We start from the raw sequence: 21,693 nt of genomic DNA on the forward strand, positions 1-21,693 counted from the left end.
CACACACACAAACACAACCCTGCATGATACAAAAGGTTATAAAATTGAGTTGTGGTTCAGTAAGTAATATAAGTATTTGATCCCCTACCAACCAACAATTCTGGCTTCCAGACTGGCTACAGTTTGTGCTCCACATACACAGATTAGTTCTGTCAATTTAAAAAGGTGCGCCGGACAACTTCTGTGTATAAAAAAGACAATTGTCCGCAGGATTTCTTCCATTCAAACCTCACCATCATGGGAAAGCCCAAAGAGCTGTCAAAAGGACATCAGGGACAATATTGTAGACCTGCACAAGGCTGGAATGGGCTACAAGACCATCAGAAAGAAGTTTGGTGAGAATGAGACAACTGTTGGAGCGATGATTTGCAAATGGAAAAAATACAAAAATAAACCAAAATCACCCTCGGTCTGGAGCTCCATGCAAGATTTTGCCTCATGGGGCAAGGATGATGAGAAAAGTGAGGGATCAGCCCAGAACTACACGGAGAAACTTGTGAATGACCTCAAGGCAGTTGGGACCAGTCAGTCACCAAACACATCATTGGTAACAAAATATGCCGCCATGGAATGAAATCCTGCAGAGCCCGCAAGGTCCCCCTCAAGTAGGCACATGTATAGGCCTGTCTAAAGTTCGCCAATGAACATCTAAATTATTCAGAGAAGGATTGGGAGAAAAGTGTTGTGGTTAGGGGAGACCAAAATAGAGCTCTTTGGCATTAACTCGATTCACCATGTTTGAAGAAAAATGCCGACTATGACCCCAAGAACACCATCCCTACAGTCAAGCACGGAAGTGGAAACATTATGCTTTGGGGCTGTTTCTCCGCTTAAGGTACAGGCCAACTTTGCCACATTGAGGGGCCAATGGACAGGGCCATGTATTGTAAAATCTTGGATGAGAACCTTCTTTCCTCAGCCAAAACACTGAAGATGGAGTCTTCCAGCATGACAATGACCCAAAACATACTACAAAGGCAACAAAGGAGTGGCTCAAGGAGAAGCACATTAAAGAGGAACTGCAGTCTGCTCACATAATTTGTAATAAAAAAAACAATCTTTGCTATCCCGAAGCTTCCCTTCAACCACTTTGCATATTTTTTTTATATACACACACACACACACACACACACACACACACACACACACACTATGATTCTGCACTTGCCAAATATGCTGCAGAAATCTTCCTCCACCAAGTCTGGCTGCAATCATTTAACTGTAGGTAGCTGAAGCCTGTTCACTTACTGGATTTACACAGACAGAGGCACACCTCTCTCTATTATATATAGATATAGAGAGAGAGACACAGACACACACAGACACACACACACACGTCAAGCCTAGGCTTTAACAGACAAGAAACAGGAAGTGGGCTGTATAAAAAGGTATTTACTAGCAGAAAAAAATGGTTTTACTATCCAAAAAGTTAAAACAAGGGCAGAAGATTTATAGATGAAAGTGACTGAAGTTCCTCTTTAACCACTTCAATACCAGGCACTTAGACACCTTCCCGCCCAGACCAATTTTCAGCTTTCAGCGCTGTTGCACTTTGAATGACAATTGCGCGGTCATGCTACACTGTACCCAAACAAATTTGTTTATGATTTTGTTCCCACAAATAGAGCTTTCTTTTGGTGGTATTTGATCACCTCTGCGGTTTTTATTTTTTGCGCAACAAATAAAAAAAGACCGAAAATTTTGAAAAACAACAAGTTTTTCTTTGTTTCTGTTAAAACATTTTGTAAATAAGTAAGTTTTCTTCTTCAATGACGGGCACTGATATGGCTGCACTGACGGGCACTGATATGGCTGCACTGACGGGCACTGATATGGCTGCACTGACGGGCACTGATATGGCTGCACTGACGGGCACTGATATGGCTGCACTGACGGGCACTGATATGGCTGCACTGACGGGCACTGATATGGCTGCACTGACGGGCACTGATATGGCTGCACTGACGGGCACTGATATGGCTGCACTGACGGGCACTGATATGGCTGCACTGACGGGCACTGATATGGCTGCACTGACGGGCACTGATATGGCTGCACTGACGGGCACTGATATGGCTGCACTGACGGGCACTGATATGGCTGCACTGACGGGCACTGATATGGCTGCACTGACGGGCACTGATATGGCTGCACTGACGGGCACTGATATGGCTGCACTGACGGGCACTGATATGGCTGCACTGACGGGCACTGATATGGCTGCACTGACGGGCACTGATATGGCTGCACTGACGGGCACTGATATGGCTGCACTGACGGGCACTGATATGGCTGCACTGACGGGCACTGATATGGCTGCACTGACGGGCACTGATATGGCTGCACTGACGGGCACTGATATGGCTGCACTGACGGGCACTGATATGGCTGCACTGACGGGCACTGATATGGCTGCACTGACGGGCACTGATATGGCTGCACTGACGGGCACTGATATGGCTGCACTGACGGGCACTGATATGGCTGCACTGACGGGCACTGATATGGCTGCACTGACGGGCACTGATATGGCTGCACTGACGGGCACTGATATGGCTGCACTGACGGGCACTGATATGGCTGCACTGACGGGCACTGATATGGCTGCACTGACGGGCACTGATATGGCTGCACTGACGGGCACTGATATGGCTGCACTGACGGGCACTGATATGGCTGCACTGACGGGCACTGATATGGCTGCACTGACGGGCACTGATATGGCTGCACTGACGGGCACTGATATGGCTGCACTGACGGGCACTGATATGGCTGCACTGACGGGCACTGATATGGCTGCACTGACGGGCACTGATATGGCTGCACTGACGGGCACTGATATGGCTGCACTGACGGGCACTGATATGGCTGCACTGACGGGCACTGATATGGCTGCACTGACGGGCACTGATATGGCTGCACTGACGGGCACTGATATGGCTGCACTGACGGGCACTGATATGGCTGCACTGACGGGCACTGATATGGCTGCACTGACGGGCACTGATATGGCTGCACTGACGGGCACTGATATGGCTGCACTGACGGGCACTGATATGGCTGCACTGACGGGCACTGATATGGCTGCACTGACGGGCACTGATATGGCTGCACTGACGGGCACTGATATGGCTGCACTGACGGGCACTGATATGGCTGCACTGACGGGCACTGATATGGCTGCACTGACGGGCACTGATATGGCTGCACTGACGGGCACTGATATGGCTGCACTGACGGGCACTGATATGGCTGCACTGACGGGCACTGAGGTGGCACCGGTGAGGTGGCACTGATGGGTGGCACTGGTATGCGGCACTGATGGGCACTCATAGGTGGCACGGATGGGCACTTATAGGCGGCACTGATGGTTACTTATGGGTGGCACTGATAGTTGGCACAGATTGGCACTGACAGGTGGCATGAATGGACACTGATGGGTGGCACTGATGGCATTGCTTGTTTGCAGTGATGCCCCTAAGGGTGGCATTGCTGGGCATCACTGCAACATAATTGTGCCAATCAGTGCCCATTTGTGGGCACTGATTGGCACAGATTTGGCACACGTGGATGGCCATGGGGTACATACCTGGCCATCCACATGTTGCCCCTCTTCCTGGTGGTCCTAGTGGCGATCCCTGGTGGTCCAGTGTGGTGATCTGCGGGGGGCTGCGCTGATAAACAATCAGCGCAGACCCCCCCTGCCAGGAGAGCCGCCGATCGGCTCTCCTCTACTCGCGTCTGTCAGATGCGAGTGAGGAAGAGCCGATCAACGGCTCCTCCTATTGACAGCGTGATCAGCCGTGATTGGACACGGCTGATCACGTGGTAAAGAGCCTCCGCCGGAGGCTTTTTACCAAGATCAGTGTAGCGGTGTGTCAGACTGACACACCGCTCCACCGATCGCCGCGATGCACGCCCCCGGGGGCGCGCTGCGGCACGTTATCCTGCTGGACGTCATATGACGTCCAGTCAGGATAACACAACCACTTCCCGGACGTCAATCCGCTATAGGGCGGGCGGGAAGTGGTTAAGGTCATGGAGTGGCCTAGCCAAGCGACAGTCAAGAAACCTTAAGGATTTAGAGAAGATCTGTAAAGATGAGTGGACCAAAATCCCTCCTGAGATGCGTGCAAACCTGGTAACCAACTACAAGAAACATGTTACCTCTGTGCTAGCCAACAAGGGTTTTGCCAACAAGCACCAAGTTATGTTTTGCTTGGGGGATCAAATACTTTTGATCACTGAACTGCAACTCAATTAATAACATTTGTATCATGTTTTTTCTGTATTTTTGGTTGATATTCTGTCCATCTTTAAAAATACACTTATGATAAAAGTTATAGACCCTTAATTTGCAAGTGGGCAAACTTACAAAATCTGCAGGGGGAGCAAATGGTGTTCCGATCTACAGACACACAAAAAAGTTTTAGGCAGGTTTGAAGAAATGCTGTAAAGTAAAAATGTTTTCAAAAATAGATTGTGTGGCTTATTTTTTTTTTTTATAAATTTAAAATATGCAAACAGAAGAAAAAAATTCTAAATCAAATGGTTTGGTGCGACTACCCTTTGGCTCAATTCTTCTAGGTACACCGTCACACAGCTTTTGAAGGAACTATGGCAAGTAGGTTGTTCCAAATGTCTTGGAGAACTAGTCAGATCTTCTGTGGATGTAGGCAGTCTCATATCCTTCTGTCTCTTTATATAATTCCCAGACTTGATGTTGAGATTAGGGCTCTGTGGCAGCCAAACCATCACTTCCAGAACGCCTTGTTCTTTACACTGAAGATAGTTCTTATAGACAGTGGGGGGGTATTTACTAAAACTGGAGTGCAAAATCTGTTTCAACTCTGCATACAAACCAATCAGCTTCCAGGTTGTATTGCCAAAACTTAACAAGCTGAAGTTAGAAGTTGATTGGCTATCATGCACAGCTGTGCCAGATTCTGAGTGCACCAGTTTTAGTAAATCTCCCCAATTGGCTGTATGTTTGGGGCCGTTGTCCTGCTGCAGAATAAATTTAGGGACAATCACACACCTCCCTGATGGCTCTCTTTATCCACATATATGAGCTGAGGAGAAGACTGGAGCAGAAACTGATAAGTGGTGGTAATCCAGCATATTGACAGTCACATGCATTTGTTTCTGCACGGTGAAGCATAAATTAGTGTTCATCTAGTATGTGCACACTGCACAGTGAAATAAGAGCACTTTGGTGGAATTATATAGTTCTTTCAAGAGGACTTATTGCATGGGACTTTATGGATAGACAGTATGTTGAAGCATGTTAATATTTGAAACACTATTGTTTGTCAACTGTTTAGATTTATATATTTTTAAGCATCAGCATGCCTATCGGTTATTGGGAGATCCTGCATTTCCTACTGAAGAAATGAATTCATCTACAAAAAGCACTGAGGGGCTTTGGGCCCAATATTACATACTGTATTTGTAAATGTATAACTCACTATGGAGCCCTATATGGAGTTCTTTGAAGTGTTGAGATAGATAGATAGATAGATAGATAGATAGATAGATAGATAGATAGATAGATAGATAGATAGATAGATAGATAGATAGATAGATAGATAGATAGATAGATAGATAGATAGATAGATAGATAGATAGATAGATAGATAGATAGATAGATAGATAGATAGATAGATAGATAGATAGATAGATAGATAGATAGATAGATAGATAGATATTGTATTAGTTTTAATAATTTTTTTAGTGCTCATATATAAAAAGCCCTTCATCATAACAATACAGCAGAAAGGTTTACCTACAGGTTTATTTACAAGCGTGTTGCTTGGCATGTAGTCCAGATCTTCATCATTAAACAGCTCTTCGGTATTCATGCCAATGGCAGCTCCCATGTCAAGGCCCAGCTTCTTCTGCAGCAGCTTCCTTTGCCGAGCTATCCTTTCCTTAGGGTCCACGTCCACTAAAAAATAAAGTTCATATTTGTCTTAACTTATGACTAGGCACTTCTTTCGTTTGAAAACAGGAGGCAACACAAGCTCAGTTTCAGAACTACAGGCAAAACAAAAAGTTCTAAACACACTGTATCTCTCCATTTCTCCACATGACCCAACAAGAATGGATGTTTCATAGGTAGCCTACCAGCAACAGTTTTGCTGGGAGGCTAAAACTGAGGAAAGGTTTGGAAATCCCTGCACCAACCAAAATCTATAATTCAGTAGTTAATACGATGCAGTGTAGAGTGAGGGACGTAGACATGATGTGGTTCGTCAAGTGATGGACTTAATGCACTATGCGAATCCTATTCCTACTAGCCCAATGTGGTTTGCCTGTTTGCATAACCCAAAGAGGTTAGGCTGAAGGCAAGTAAAACTGATGGGGTCAGGAATATTTCAGCAAATTCAATGACAACTGTTTTACCACTCACTCCTCTTAACTACTTGCCAGGCCATAGCCGAGCGACAGCTACAGCGCAGTCAGATAATTCTGGGAGGGGGTACAATAACGTCCTCCCAGAATCGCAACTTCCCGCGCGCCCCCAGTAATGCCTGTGACCATCGGGTCTTCCTGACTCGGCGCATCAAGGATCGGAGTAAAGGGCCAAAGACAGTGGCCCTTTACCAAGTGATCGCTCTGTCCAATGACGGAACGATTACTTGTCAACAAACCGGCACATCTCTGGATCGCACCGATCAGTACAGTGTGAGAGGGAGTGGGTGCAGCAGCACTTGTGGGCTGGATCTGAAGTGCCCACAGCGCTGATCTGTGTCCATCCATGCCACATCCAAAAAAATGTTCATAGAATTTACATTGGGGTGTTTACTTTCCAAAATGGGGTCATTTTGGGGTGTTTTCATTGTCCTGGTGCTCCAGGGCCTTCAAAAGTGTAAGAAGTAGTCAAGGAATGAAATGTGTAATTTATGTCCCTAGAACACCTGCTGGTGCTCCCTGTATGTTGGGCCTCATTGTGGCCAGGCTGTGAAAAAGTCTCACATGTGGTATTGCCATACTCGGAAATAGTAGAATATATTTTGGGGTGTAGTTGCAAGTATGCATATGCCATTTGGAGAGAAAACCTGTTAATGACAATTGTGAAAAAAAAAAAAACCCACACACCCCTTCATTTTGCTAATTGTGGGGGGTATTTGTACTTTCCTGGCTTGTGTGTCAAGAAATGCGATTAATGATTGGCACCATAGCTTTTGACTAACTTTCACAAAAGACCAAATATACAAGGATTTGGGTTATTTTACCAAAGATAAGTAGCAGTATACAATTTTGGTAAGAATTTCTAAAGAAAAAATTACCAATTTGCTAAATTTTACAACAGAAACTAAGAAAAATACATTTTATTTTTACAAAATTTGGTGGGTAGGAACAGTCACTTGCCAAATTTCAAATTCTGTTCAGACAGTCTTCTGCAAAAAAGGATCCAACCTGACTTTTTTTTTTTAACTGGAGTGTGAAAAAACACAGGACTGACCCTCCCAATCCTTCTGATGGAGCGGAATAATACCAATGAGGTAATCAGTGTGTTCGTCTTCTGTCAGCATACTCAGGGGTTAACTGACAGCACTGTACTTTTTATATTGGCTTCCTGTAATCCTAGAAGCCAAATAAGACATGCCTTCATTGCAAACAAAATTAAAAACAAGTTTTTTTTGTTTTTTTTTAACATCTGAATGCATTCAAGGTTTTTTTTTTTATGTCTGGACTTTTATTGAATATTGTTCATATTGTACTTTAAAAATGTTATTTGCACTTTATCCAGCTTACTCTGAGCCTGACAAATCAAGTCAGTAGGTCACCTAAAGTCTGACAGTTGCTGCCTCAACTGCACGACCTGACATTTGCTGCCAACAAACTGAGTGTCCAATAGTGTCAAGTAACAGAACCCAGTAGCTGCATACATGCCTCTAAATTACTGGCTTACGTTTTACAAGAATCAGGGAGCCAAGTCATTAAAACATTTGTAATACTGTAGTTTTGTACATTTTTTTTCACAAGTAAAATAGGACAATTATACTACCAGGACTAATACTTTGAATCTTGCATAACACCAGCTGGGACAGGTTTGCCAAGGAAGGAGGAAAAAAAAAAACACGCACTTTTGAATGCTGTAGACTTCAGACTATTGTCAAGACAACATATAACAGATAAAAAAAAAAAGAAGAAAAAGAAGAAGGAGTACCCGATTTGTCATCTTGAACTTCAAATTCAACACCAGCTGAGCCCAGCAACGAAGCACCATGTTTTAATAATCTTGATATGTCAAACCTGTCAAAGCTCAGTCTGTCTGAGAGAGGAGACTCATCACTTGAGCATTCTGAACCAGCCTCTAAATTAAAAGAAAAAAGGGAGAGGCAATTACAATATTAACATTTTTAAGAAGGTTAAGACCATGAGCTGGCATTTCAGTTGTGGTTACCAACATTTAAACTTTAGTGACAACTTTTTACACTGCAAAAAGACAGTAGGGGTGATGGTTTTATGCTCCCCTTTAGCCACTGTATAATGCATATGTAATCTTTTGAGAAACCCCTGAGGAAGTAGACCTTCATAATGACCTTGCAGGAGGGGACCTACTGTTGGCAAATCTTGCCATACAGGATGACAGTGTGTCATTTAAAATCAAAAAGCTTACTTTAGATTGAAAGTCTTTAACCATATCAGCTCTCACCTGTATACCCCTAATGGACCCAAACTATTTTTACATTTCTCCTGATAATGGTCATTCCCTAAAGTTATACTAACAGATGTATTAAATTGCCATAATTGACTCACTTAAATTATCTCTCTCATGCCACTGAATTTAGTTTTTTGAAATAATCTTAGGTACCTTATTCCCGCAGCTCTGTTGTGTGGTCACATGAGCTTTCATTTTGTTCAGACAGCATCCGCATCCAAGGCTCTTTTTTAATTGATAGGTACTTCCCAATTAGATTGGATATATTTAATACAGGATTTATATTCAAACTAAGCGTTTTTGAATGTAACCAAGTGGCATACTATATTCTACACCCATAGAGTTTAGTAATAGCAGGACATTGAGGAGAGAGGGTAGTGTCATTGACCACTGTGTATATACCCACATGTGTGATTTTAGTCATGTGGGCTATACAGATAAAAAAAAAAAAAAAAAAAAAAAAAAAAGAGAAGGAAGAAGGACAGTGAAAAGAAGGGAACTGAAACTGAGCATGCTCCATAGAGGACACCAGCTGGTCTACATAATCTTAGCCTGCAGTGGGGACACAGAAGATGGCAGGGGCGGCTGAAGGCAGGTTCAACCAGGTATTTTGCATCTTACACAAAAATGCTTTAGTGGCTTTGCTAATATAAGCACTCTGTTATATAGCATGTAATGAGAGTTTTTCAGCGTCTGGGTTTAATGACACTTTAAGTCAACTGAAAGGCCTAGTAATAAACCAACATTTAAATGTTAGCTCCCCAGGGCCCTGCATACATTTCATAAAAAAAAAAAAATTAAAAAAAACACAAATGTAAATACTTTTCTTTTAAATTCCCCGGAGTTGTTCTATGCAGTCGCATGACCCTGAAGTTCTGGCTCCATTGCCTGGTGCAGCTGGCAGGTGGGAACTCACCCGCATCAACAGCTTAGAGCAATATAAGCCAGCAGGTGATATGACTGCTCTGAAATTAATTCATGTTGTCAGCCTTCAAACATTACACAGGAGCTTTCAGTCAAGTGACTCAATTGGGGGAAAAAAATATAAATAAAAATGAAAACTATTTACATTGAGGTTGGTTATAAAAAGTATACAGGGTCATGGGGGGGGGGAATGTAATTAACAGCGGCTTTTCTCCGCCCCCCCCCCCCCCCCAATACTTGTCTCTGTGATGTCATTCCTGTTGCGCACTTCCCCCTTTAGCAACAGTAAATCCTAAAGCTTTCAGCTGATCGGCCTCTAGCAACTTACTCTATACAGTGTATAGAATAAAGAGCAACTGACCATATGCAGAGCAGGATGAGACCATGCGTTAATGGACTATAAACAGTATAGACACCACTTAATGTTTTACATAGTTATATCTGCAAAAGAGACCTGAAGTGATCTATCAGGACTTAATTTTCTAGCTAAAGTTCCACTTTAAGCAGAAAAGTCATTTGGGCTCAATGTTTAACCACTTAACAACCGGCCCATAGCCGAATGACAGCTACAGAGCGGTTGCATAACTCTGGGAGAGCGTACAGTGACATCCTCCCAGAATCCCGCTCTCGCGCACACCTGAACACATCCGTGACCGCCGGGTCCGCATCACGGTAAACGGCTGGTGATTGCTCCCAATGACAGAGCGATCACATGTAAATAAACCAGCGTGATATCCGGTCCCTTTTTCCCCTCCCCGTCCAGTGTGAGCGGAGAGGGGAGAGAGATCGGTGGCAGCAGCACTGTGGGCAGGATGTGTAGTGCCCACAGCGCTGCTCAGTAACAAATCCATCCATTCATCCATTCTCAGCCATGCATACCCATCCATACTCTGCATACTCAGCCAGGCATACCCATTCATCCATCCATCCATCCTTGGCATACCCATTCATCCATCCTTGGCATACCCATTCATCCATCCATGGCATACCCATTCATCCATCCATGGCATACCCATTCATCCATCCATGGCATACCCATCCTCGGCATATCCATACATGCATCCTCAGCATACCCATCCATACTCGGCATACCCACCCATCCATGCTCAACCATCCAATCCACCCCCATCCATAATTAGCCATACCCAGCCATACTCATTCATGCTCATCCATGCCACATCAGTTATCATCCTTGCCACATCCATGCCACTACAGTGCCTCACAAAAGTGTAATAGGTAGTCAAATTAGGTTTGAAACTTATGTCCCTAGAACACCGGATGGTGCTCCCTGCATGTTAGTCCTCTGTATGTAGCCAGGCTGTGGAAAAGTCTCACACATGTGGTATCACCGTACTCAGGAGTAGGAGAATCTATTTTGGGGTGACATTTTTGTACATGCTAGGTGTTAGAAATACTGTGTAAATGGACAACGTTGTGTGAAACACGCATTTTCATTTTCTTTACACATTTTCCAAAAACTTTGGGTTGTTTTCTTTCCAAAATGGGGTCATTTTTGGGGCGTTTCCATTGTCCTGGTTCTCCAGGGCCTTCAAAAGTGTAAGAGGTAGTCAAGAAATTATATGTGCAATTTATGCTTCAAGAACGCCTGTTGGCGCTCCCTGCATGTTGGACCTCTGTATGTGGCCACGCTGTGTAAAAGTCTCACACAAGTGGTATCACCGTACTCAGGAGGAATAGTAGAATGTGTTTTGGGGTGTAATTTGTGCTATGCATATGCTGTGTGTGAGAAATAACCTGCTATGTAGTAGTATAAATTTTGGCCAAAATATATGAAGAAAAATTACTCATATGCAAAATTGTATAACAGAAACGAAGAAAAATGCATTTTTCTAAAGAATTTTCAGTCTTTTATAGAGCAAAAAATAAAAACCCTGCAGTAATTAAATACCACCAAAAGAAAGCTCTATTTGTGTGAAAAAAAAAAAAAATAAAGGAGGACAAAACTTTCATTTAGGTACAGTGTTGCATGACTGAGTAATTGTCATTCAAAATGTGAGCACCGAAAGCTGAAATTTGGTCTGGTTAGGAAGGGGGTTTAAGTGCCCAGTGGTCAAGTGGTTAATCCATGCAGGCAAAAGGCATTTTGGGCGCCAATATGGACTACACAAGTGGCATCAATACCTCTCTTCAGCCTGGTTGATGGATTCCATGCAGGAACACGTTTCACAATGGCCTCCACTGCCAGACCAGCTGCAATACGTGTATCCCAGTTCGGACTTCGCAAATAAAGCAAGACCTAAATGTAACACATAAATAAAACGTAAGATTCTATAATGTTTTCTGAGCCGTTGAACAAAGCCATTAGTGGTTAACGGTCTCACCTTAGATAACAGGTTATTCAGTTCATGAGGGTGAAGCTTTACCACTTCACCGAGCTGCTGTGCTGCTGCTTTTCGTGTGACTGGCGTTGTTCCTGTGTCCAGCAAAATGAAGAGGCGGTCCAACCTAAAAAAAAACAAAAAACACAAATAGTAATAAAGCACTCTTGGAAGGACAGATATTTCTCACTACTATTCCTGCTGTTTTATGTCTGCCTATAGGTCAGCCTACAAATACATTACATAGCAATGCATTTTAAAGTCCTTTTATTTATTTATTTTTACATAAACAAACATGTCAAACTTACCTGCTCTGTGCCATGGTTTTGCACAGAGCAGCCCAGATCCTCCTTCTCAGGTCCCTCTTCGGCACACCTGGCTGCTCCCTCCTGAGTGACCCCACAGCAAGGTGCTTGCCATGGGGGCATCCGAGCCGAGCCTCAGCTCCAGCCGGCCTCCCTCTTATTGGCTCCTGTACAGCCCAATCATTTGTGCAACATCACTGGATCAAGATAGGCTCAGGTAAGTATTAGGAAGGCTGATGCACACAGAAGGCTTTATATCTTATGCATTCAATTTTTTTTGGGGGGGGGGGATGGTTAACAAAGGATCCTGCTCCTTTAGAGCAGGTTATATGATGGCGCTTGTCCTGTGTCATTTGGCCCCTTATAGCACCTAAAAAACCTGGCTGATCCTGCCAGTTTCTCCACAACCCTCCGTAAACTGACCACGGTGTATCATGGATTCTGAGACCAGACACCAAAGTCCGTTTACGTGCCTCTGTCATCAGCAGCCTGCTATCTGCTCTCCTCTCCGCTCATGTGTCCTCCTTTCCCCCCCCTCCCCTTTGTGTGCGAGCCACCCCTCCCCCTCCTATCATAACACTAACCTGTATACACCATCAGAGAAAACAAAAATAGGTGTAGCGCTAAAACGTTTTGAAATGTCCAATATCAAGATGAAAAAGTAGATCAACAGTTCTAAGTATAGAATGTAGGAGAAAATCATCCATGTATATATTGGTCCTAGTGATAAGAAGTCCTCAGAGGTTATGTGACTTCAGACAAAAAGCACGTCAATAGGTATGTGACATCTGGAGTGAAGACAGACACACCACCACCGACAATGAAGAGGCTTACCAGATCTCATGGACCCAAAAGGGGCATACGCTGAGTTGGGTCAGACAAAGCTTAGGTGGTCAGTGGCTGTAAATGATCCAGAAGGGTGATGTTCCTGGGATGAACCGTAAACTGATGTGTCCCTCAGGATGGTATTAGGAACCAAGTGGTGGTGATGCCAAGTATGAAAAAAGGAGGAAAGGCCACATAGTGTAAAATCCATACACAAAATGTGGAATTTATTAAAAACTAAGATATACACTCACATGTAAATCCTTTTAAAAACAGCGCTGTAAAAATGTGGCGGCAGTGGGGTCCTACCCGACGCGTTTCATCCTTAGACATCGTCTGGGGGTTCCCCCACTGCAGCCTACAAAGTATATATAGGGGATGCATCAATATTGATGAGAAACAGCTCCACAGGTGCACAATTACCACTTCCGGTATTCAGGCAAGATGGCCGCCCGGTGTGCGTTCCACGCCTCCCATTGAATCTAATGTGGATACCGGAAGTGTAACTGGTGGGGTCAAAGTAGTATGTAAATCAAATCTGTCTGAATATTCATATTTAGGGATTAGGTGTATTGATAAATAGTACATAAACAGTGTCCAATGTGGAAGACAAATGTGATAAGTCTGCACAGACCGCGCCGTCTCTAAAGTGAGCGGCTGATGTGTAGCTTGCTGCTAGGCGGCATTATGCACGCGCATCTAGAGTGAATGACCGATGTGTAGCCCGTTGCTAGGCGGCATTGTGCGCGCGCATCACAGTCAAACAGATAATACTGAGCGTGCGCAGTAGATGGAAGGACGTAAAAGTATCGTCCCTCTGATACTAATCAGGGGGCTGTTAGGAAGATGGCTACGTCTTATCTTAAATGGCATAGCGCGACTCATATGTAAATGGATACAAAAGACCCGGCAGTGCGTGCAGTGGCCCCAAATAAACAAATAGGGGCATAAATTCCCGGTGTGTATATAAAAACAAACTTACGTAAAATTGTGAAAAACTAAAATGTGTATTTTAAGTCACGTACCATTTAGTCAGCGAGCGTGTGTGTATGCTGTGTAGAAAAAAGTTTACGTCAAATGACAGTTAATATAGTCCACTATCATGACCTTAAAAAACATGTGAATAATGATAATGCCTCAAGGGCATGATCTGCACCGCATAAGAAGCGTGCAATGTGAAAATATGTGAATTAAAATAAAATAAATTTCCATTGTGGAAATTCAAGACAGAAAAATGGCATATATAAATACACGATCGTGGAGTGGGTTCCCATAGTGATGCACAGATGAATAATCATCTAATACATGTATATTAAAAAATGTACATACATGCAAAATTGACAAGATCGATACATGAATATAAAAATAAACTTAGTAAGGATGATGGTAATAAAATATAACTTATGACATGTACAAAGGAAAGAGCAACAAAAACTAAAATAAAATGAAACCAGGTGTCAAGCTCTATTAATAAAGGCATTGACATCTAGTTCTACATTAATACCCAGTGGGAAAAGTGTACGGAGCTCGTGGATCCCAAAGGTCTCTAAGCGAGACACACCCCTGGTCATGGCACCTCCCCTCCAGGGGGGGAACATATCTATCACCACAAATTGTGTCCCCTCTATAACACGATTGTGGTGTAGCTTATAGTGTCGGGACAGTATGTTTAGTGTCCCTGCCCTTAATAAGAGCAATATGTTCAGCTACTCTTACGGCAAAAGAGCGGATGGTGTGGCCCACATACGGTTTCCCACAGTGGCATGTGATCAGGTACACAATATGGCTAGTGGTGCAAGTACAGAACTGTTTAATGGAGTATCTTTTTTGGGTGACTGAAGACATAAAGGACACAGTCTTTCTTCCGATGCCAGAATTATGTTGGCATACTATGCATTTTCTACACAAGTAGAATCCTTCCATCTCATGGAAAAGCGGTTGGCGTGTGGGAGGGTTAATGATGTTTGGAGCAATTTTGCTCTGTAGGGTGGGGGCTCCCTTAAAGATGACTTTCGCCCTATCGGGCAAGACTGTGCCCAAAACTCGGTCATTCTTAAGGATACCCCAATGCTTAGAGAGGATAGCTCTAACCTGCTTGTGCTGAGTGGAAAAGGAAGTCAGCAGGGACCACCTGAAAATGTCTTCTTGTTCCTTTTTGGGTCTTTCCTCGAGTAGTGACTCCCTATTTGTCTCAAGGGCATATTGGAGCTCACAATCCACAAGATAAGGGTCGTAATTTTTGTCAACAAACTTGGTTCTCAAAAGTTCGGACTGTGCTTTGAAAGTATCAGTATTCGAACAATTTCTTTGAAGTCTAAGGAATTGGCTCCGTGGCACAGAATCAAGGCAGGACCGATGGTGACAGCTGTCTGGTGGTATGAAGCGGTTACGGTCCGTGGCTTTAAAATGTCTCCGGAACTGAAAATTGCCATTGTGTATTTCCATTTCTAAGTCCAAGAAATTAATCTGGTCCTTACTGGCTGTGTGGGATAAGGAAATGCCACGGTCATTGTCATTCAGATGTTCAAAAAATAAATCGAGTGATTCGGCACTCCCCTTCCATACCCATCAATATACCGTACCCACATCGTGAGGAAGGGTCCCTATTGGTATAGAGGACATCCTCCTCCCACTTGACCACAAAGGTTGGCGAGGCTAGGGGCAAATTTGGCGCCCATAGCCATGCCACGCAATTGGAGATAATATTGTTGATCAAACCAAAAATAACTTCGCTTAGTGGCGAACTCTAATAGCTCCATGATGAAGGAACACCGAAAGGGAGCGATGCTCGGTTCCTTTTCCAAAAAATATTGAACAGCTTCTAAGCCCTTGTCCTGGGGTATGCATGTGTACAAGGATGCGACATCAGCTGTAGCAATGATGTGATTCTTATGTAACTCTAGACTGTCTAGTAGACGGATGGTTGTTCCTGTGTCTTTTAAGTAGGATGGCATACGCCTCACTAGAGGTTGAAGGTAAAAATCAATGTACCGGCCTATACGTGAGGTGACAGAATCTGTCCCACTCACGATAGGCCGGCCGGGGGGTTGCACTGGATTTTTATGTACCTTGGGCAAATAATAAATGGTTGGAACCCTGGGTGTCAAGGGTACCAAAAAGTCTCTCTCCTTTTTATTTAAAATCTTTTGGCCATAACCTCTTTACAATGGTAGACAACTCTCCCTTAAATGAAGTAGTGGGATTATTGGGTATTATTTTGTATGTGTCTGGTTCGTTGAGAATTCTCTGCATCTCAGATACATAATCCTCCTTATCCAGAATCACAATGCCACCACCCTTGTCCGCCGGGCGGATAACAAGGTCCTTTTGTGAACACAAAGACCTCAAACCCGTGCTAGACAAGGGGTGGTGGCGTATGTGTTTATCCGGGAGTTCTGCTAGATCTTTAAAGGACAAGGTCCCTGAATATACTTATAGCTGGCGCTACAGGGACGGGTGGGTTAAACAGTGAAGAATTTGACAAACCGGAATGAACGGTTCCAGATGTAGTGCTGGAATGAGAGTAGCAGGTGTTCCTTCATCATGGAGCTATTAGAGTTCGCCACTAAGCGAAGTTATTTTTGGTTTGATCAACAATATTATCTCCAATTGCGTGGCATGGCTATGGGCGCCAAATTTGCCCCTAGCCTCGCCAACCTTTTTATGGCCAAGTGGGAGGAGGATGTCCTCTATACCAATAGGGACCCTTCCCTCACGATGTGGGTACGGTATATTGATGACATCCTCCTCCTATGGAAGGGGAGTGCCGAATCACTTGATTTATTTTTTGAACATCTGAATGACAATGACCGTGGCATTTCCTTATCCCACACAGCCAGTAAGGACCAGATTAATTTCTTGGACTTAGAAATTGAAATACGCAATGGCAATTTTCAGTTCGACACATTTTAAAGCCACGGACCGTAACAGCTTCATACCACCAGACAGCTGTCACCATCGGTCCTGGCTTGATTCTGTGCCACGGAGCCAATTCCTTAGACTTCGAAGAAATTGTTCGAATACTGATACTTTCAAAGCACAGTCCGAACTTTTGAGAACCAAGTTTGTTGACAAAAATTACGACCCTTATCTTGTGGATTGTGAGCTCCAATATGCCCTTGAGACAAATAGGGAGTCACTATTCGAGGAAAGACCCAAAAAAGGAACAAGACGACATTTTCAGGTGGTCCCTGCTGACTTCCTTTTCCACTCAGCACAAGCAGGTTAGAGCTATCCTCTCTAAGCATTGGGGTATCCTTAAGAATGACCGAGTTTTGGGCACAGTCTTGCCCGATAGGGCGAAAGTCATCTTTAAGGGAGCCCCCACCCTACAGAGCAAAATTGCTCCAAACATCATTAACCCTCCCACACGCCAACCGCTTTTCCATGAGATGGAAGGATTCTACTTGTGTAGAAAATGCATAGTATGCAAACATAATTCTGGCATCGGAAGAAAGACTGTGTCCTTTATGTCTTCAGTCACCCAAAAAAGATACTCCATTAAACAGTTCTGTACTTGCACCACTAGCCATATTGTGTACCTGATCACATGCCACTGTGGGAAACAGTATGTGGGCCGCACCATCCGCTCTTTTGCCGTAAGAGTAGCTGAACGTATCGCTCTCATTAAGGGCGGGGACACTAAACATACTGTCCCGACACTATAAGCTACACCACAATCGTGTTATAGAGGGGACACAATTTGTGGTGATAGATAGATATGTTCCCCCCTGGAGGGGAGGTGCCATGACCAGGGGTGTGTCTCGCTTAGAGACCTTCTGGATCCACGAGCTCCGTACACTTTTCCCACTGGGTATTAATGTAGAACTAGATGTCAATGCCTTTATTAATAGAGCTTGACACCTGGTTTCATTTTATTTTAGTTTGTGTTGCTCTTTCCTTTGTACAGGTCATAAGTTATATTTTATTACCATCATCCTTACCAAGTTTATTTTTATATACATGTATCGATCTTGTCAATTTTGCATGTATGTACATTTTTAATATACATGTATTAGATGATTATTCATCTGTACATCACTATGGGAACCCACTCCACCATCGTGTATTTATATATGAATATAGATGAGCATAGTTATCACTATGCCATTTTTCTGTCTTGAATTTCCACAATGGAAATTTATTTTATTTCAATTCACATATTTTCACATTAAATGCACGCTTCTTATGCGGTGCAGATCATGCCCTTGAGGCATTATTATTCACGTTTTTTGTTTAAGGTCATGATAATGGACTATATTAACGGTCATTCGACTTAAACTTTTTTCTACACAGCATACACACACGCTCGCTGACTAAATGGTACGTGACTTAAAATACACATATCATTTAGTTTTTCACAATTTTACGTAAGTTTGTTTATATATACACACACACACACACACACACACACACACACACACACACACCGGGAATATATGCCCCTATTTGTTTATTTGGGGCCACTGCACGCACTTCCAGGTCTTTTGTATCAATTTACATATGAGTCACGCTATGCCATTAAGATAAGACGTAGCCGTCTCCCTAACCGCCCCCTGATTAGTATCAGAGGGACGATACTTTTACGTCCTTCCATCTACTGCGCACGCGCAGTATTATCTGTTTGCCTGTGATGCGCGTGCACAATGCTGCCCAGCAACGGGCTACACATCGGTCATTCGCTCTAAATGCGCGCGCATAATGCCGCCTAGCAGCAAGCTACACATCAGCTGCTCACTTTAGAGACGGCGCGGTCTGTGCAGACATGTCATCACATTTGTCTTCCACATTGGACACTATTTATGTACTATCAATACACCTAATTCTTAAATATGAATATTCAGACAGATTTGATTTACATACTACTTTGACCCCACCAGTTACACTTCCGGTATCTACATTAGATTCAATGGGAGGCGTTGAACGCACGCCGGGCGGCCATCTTGCCCGAATACCGGAAGTGGTAATTGTGCACCCGTGGAGCTGTTTCTCATCAATATTGATGCATCCCCTATATATACTTTGTAAGCTGCGGTGGGGGAACCCCCCAGACGACGTCTAAGATGACGAAACGCGTCGGGTAGGACCCCACTGCCGCCACATTTTTACAGCGCTGTTTTTAAAAGGATTTACATGTAAGTGCATCTCTTAATTTTTAATAAATTCCACATTTGTGTATGGATTTACACTAGGTGGCCTTTCCTCCTTTTTTCCTACTTGGCATCACCACCACTTGGTTCCTAATACCATCCTGAGGGACACATCAGTTTACGGTTCATCCCAGGAACATCACCCCTCTGGATCATTTACAGCCACTGACCACCTAAGCTTTGTCTGATCCAACTCGGCGTATGTCCCTTTGGGTCCATGAGATCTGTAAGCCTCTTCATTGTCGGTGGTGGTGTGTGTCTTCACTCCAGATGTCACATACCTATTGACGTGCTTTTTGTCTGAAGTTACAAAACCTCTGAGGACATATCACTAGGACCAATATATACATGGATGATTTTCTCCTACATTCTATACTTAGAACTGTTGATCTACTTTTTCATCTTGATATTGGACATTTCAAAACTTTTTAGCGCTACACCTATTTTTGTTTTCTTTGTACTTGGCATATATCCTGTTGGCCGTGTTAGCTGCTGTTTTTTTGTTTTCAGGGCAGCGCAGAATTATATTGTATACACCATCAACACTGCCTCCTCTGAATGATTTATAAAATAGAAAATGTGGTCAATACCCAATTTAAGAGCTGAGATTGCGAACACATGACCAGCCAGCCCTCTCCTTCTCCCCTCCCGACTGACAGCAGGGGAAATCTCAGCCCCACCCGCTGCATCTCTCAGAGGAGGAAAGGAGAAAGCTGGCCATTCATGTGATCGCAATCTCAGCAGTGAAATGAGGTATTTGCAGCATTTATTTTTATAAATCACACAGAGGGGGAATACTACAATAGAAGGAAGTTCTGATGGTGCATACAGGCTGGAGTGGCTTAACAACCACTTTTTTTTTTTTTTTTAATCTTAAAAACACCCCACACCATTACCCTTTTAGCTGATCTCTCCTAAAATAGTTATTGCCCAACAGCAAAAAGAAGCATTCAAGCCGTAGGGAAAAAAAAAACAAAAAACAAAAAAAACCCCACACACTACCTTGGTCGAAGAAGGGGTTCAAGTTGAAGTCCAGCTATACACTAACCTTGAAACAGACCCAGTGTTAATGAAAATGTTTTTTGGTGACTAACACTATTTTAGTCTACTAAAAATTAATAATGGAGTTTTATAGTCAAAAGCCTGACTAAAATGAAAATTTGACGTAAAAATTAACACTGCACTACCACATAAAGAATAAGTAGGGAACATTTACTAAACTGCAGGGAAAAAAAAAAAAATTATTGGTAAAAAAATATTCAGATATGTGCTATGACATTACAGCGTTTAGTTTAATATTTTAAAATTGAGCTTCTGTTTGATAATAAAACAATACATTGTTTCTGAAAATTGGTTTAATTTATATAGCCGTTATATCTAAATGGCTAAATCTGCGTCTGCAGCACATGTTCACACCTTATTAATTTGATGTCAAAATTCACACAGCCTTCTCCCCTCCAGACACCACCTATGCCAACTGTTCTGTGAAGGAAAGATGTACTTTTGCGATTTTCAAAATGCCGCTTTGGTCTGGTCATGTGACCCAGTTCGTCAGCCAGCACAACCTTATAGGGAGGGGAGCGCCGATAACAGATGGGTCACTGAAGCTCATGAGTGAGCTCACTGCTAGCCATTGTCAGAGTGCTCTCTCCTCTCCCCTGCAGCCACCATTGGCTGACACAGGAATGGTCACATGACCAGACTAGAGCGGCCTGAAAATAGGTTAAGTATACACAGACAACTTTCCTATACAGATTAGTTAGCATAGATGTTAGGAGGATTTAGGGGGACAGTTTCAAGGTTTGTTATATGTATAGCAGGAATACCACTTCGTAGAATTTTTAAAGCCAGATTTTTCCCCAGATTTTGAAAAGGGGTAGGAAATGGTTAAAACCCAATGGCTTTTTTGCAGTCTGTTTATCGGAAAATTTTCGCTTCCTGTCCAAGAGACTGCATAGGAAGCAAGACAAAAGCCCTCCAAAAAAGCAAGGTGAAGTCTCCTTTTAGACAGTTTTTACTAGAACAAAAAGGTCCCCATTGGACAAATGCCCCCTACTCCAGCTCCAAAATGTTATATTTCCTATCAAATTCCTGTACTAGCAACAGTTAAAACTAAACAGGGATTCAAAATATTTCCCCACTGAAAATAAAAAAGTTTTGGCTTTACATACACTTCCATTTTCCTTTCATCACCTTTGTTATAGGCATAGTTCATTGTACAATGAAGAGGGGAGAAAAAAAAAAAAAAAAAAAAAAAAAAAAAAACACACCACACACACACACACACACACACACACACACACACCTATACTTACCTGCTCTGTGCAGTGGTTTTACAGAGCAGCCCGATCCTATTCTCATGTCCCCTGCCATCGCTCCTGGCCCCTCCTTTCTGCCGAGTGCCCCCAGAGCAAGCAGGATGCAATGGGGGGCTCCCAAGCCGCAGCTCTGCATGTCCATTTTCACACAGTTCTAGTATG

At 43.3% G+C, this 21,693-nt stretch overlaps 1 protein-coding gene across 3 annotated transcripts in view; it reads right to left on the minus strand.

Moving 5' to 3' along the window:
* BTAF1 (B-TFIID TATA-box binding protein associated factor 1) overlaps positions 1-21,693 on the minus strand; it is a 234,766-nt gene that overhangs the window by 159,571 nt on the left and 53,502 nt on the right. For all 3 annotated transcript variants that reach the window (XR_012235669.1, XM_073596058.1, XM_073596057.1), the window contains exons 2-5: positions 11,938-12,061; positions 11,738-11,852; positions 8,177-8,323; positions 5,790-5,947 (exon numbers count right to left, since the gene is read on the minus strand). Coding sequence is in view for 2 of the 3 variants with exons in the window: in XM_073596058.1 (XP_073452159.1) it covers positions 5,790-5,947; positions 8,177-8,323; positions 11,738-11,852; positions 11,938-12,061 (544 nt within the window). In the remaining variant the exon portion in view is untranslated. The remainder of the gene's footprint in view (positions 1-5,789; positions 5,948-8,176; positions 8,324-11,737; positions 11,853-11,937; positions 12,062-21,693) is intronic.

This window comes from Aquarana catesbeiana, linkage group LG08 (assembly GCF_042186555.1).
Source record: "Aquarana catesbeiana isolate 2022-GZ linkage group LG08, ASM4218655v1, whole genome shotgun sequence".
Taxonomy (NCBI): Eukaryota; Metazoa; Chordata; class Amphibia; order Anura; family Ranidae; genus Aquarana; species Aquarana catesbeiana.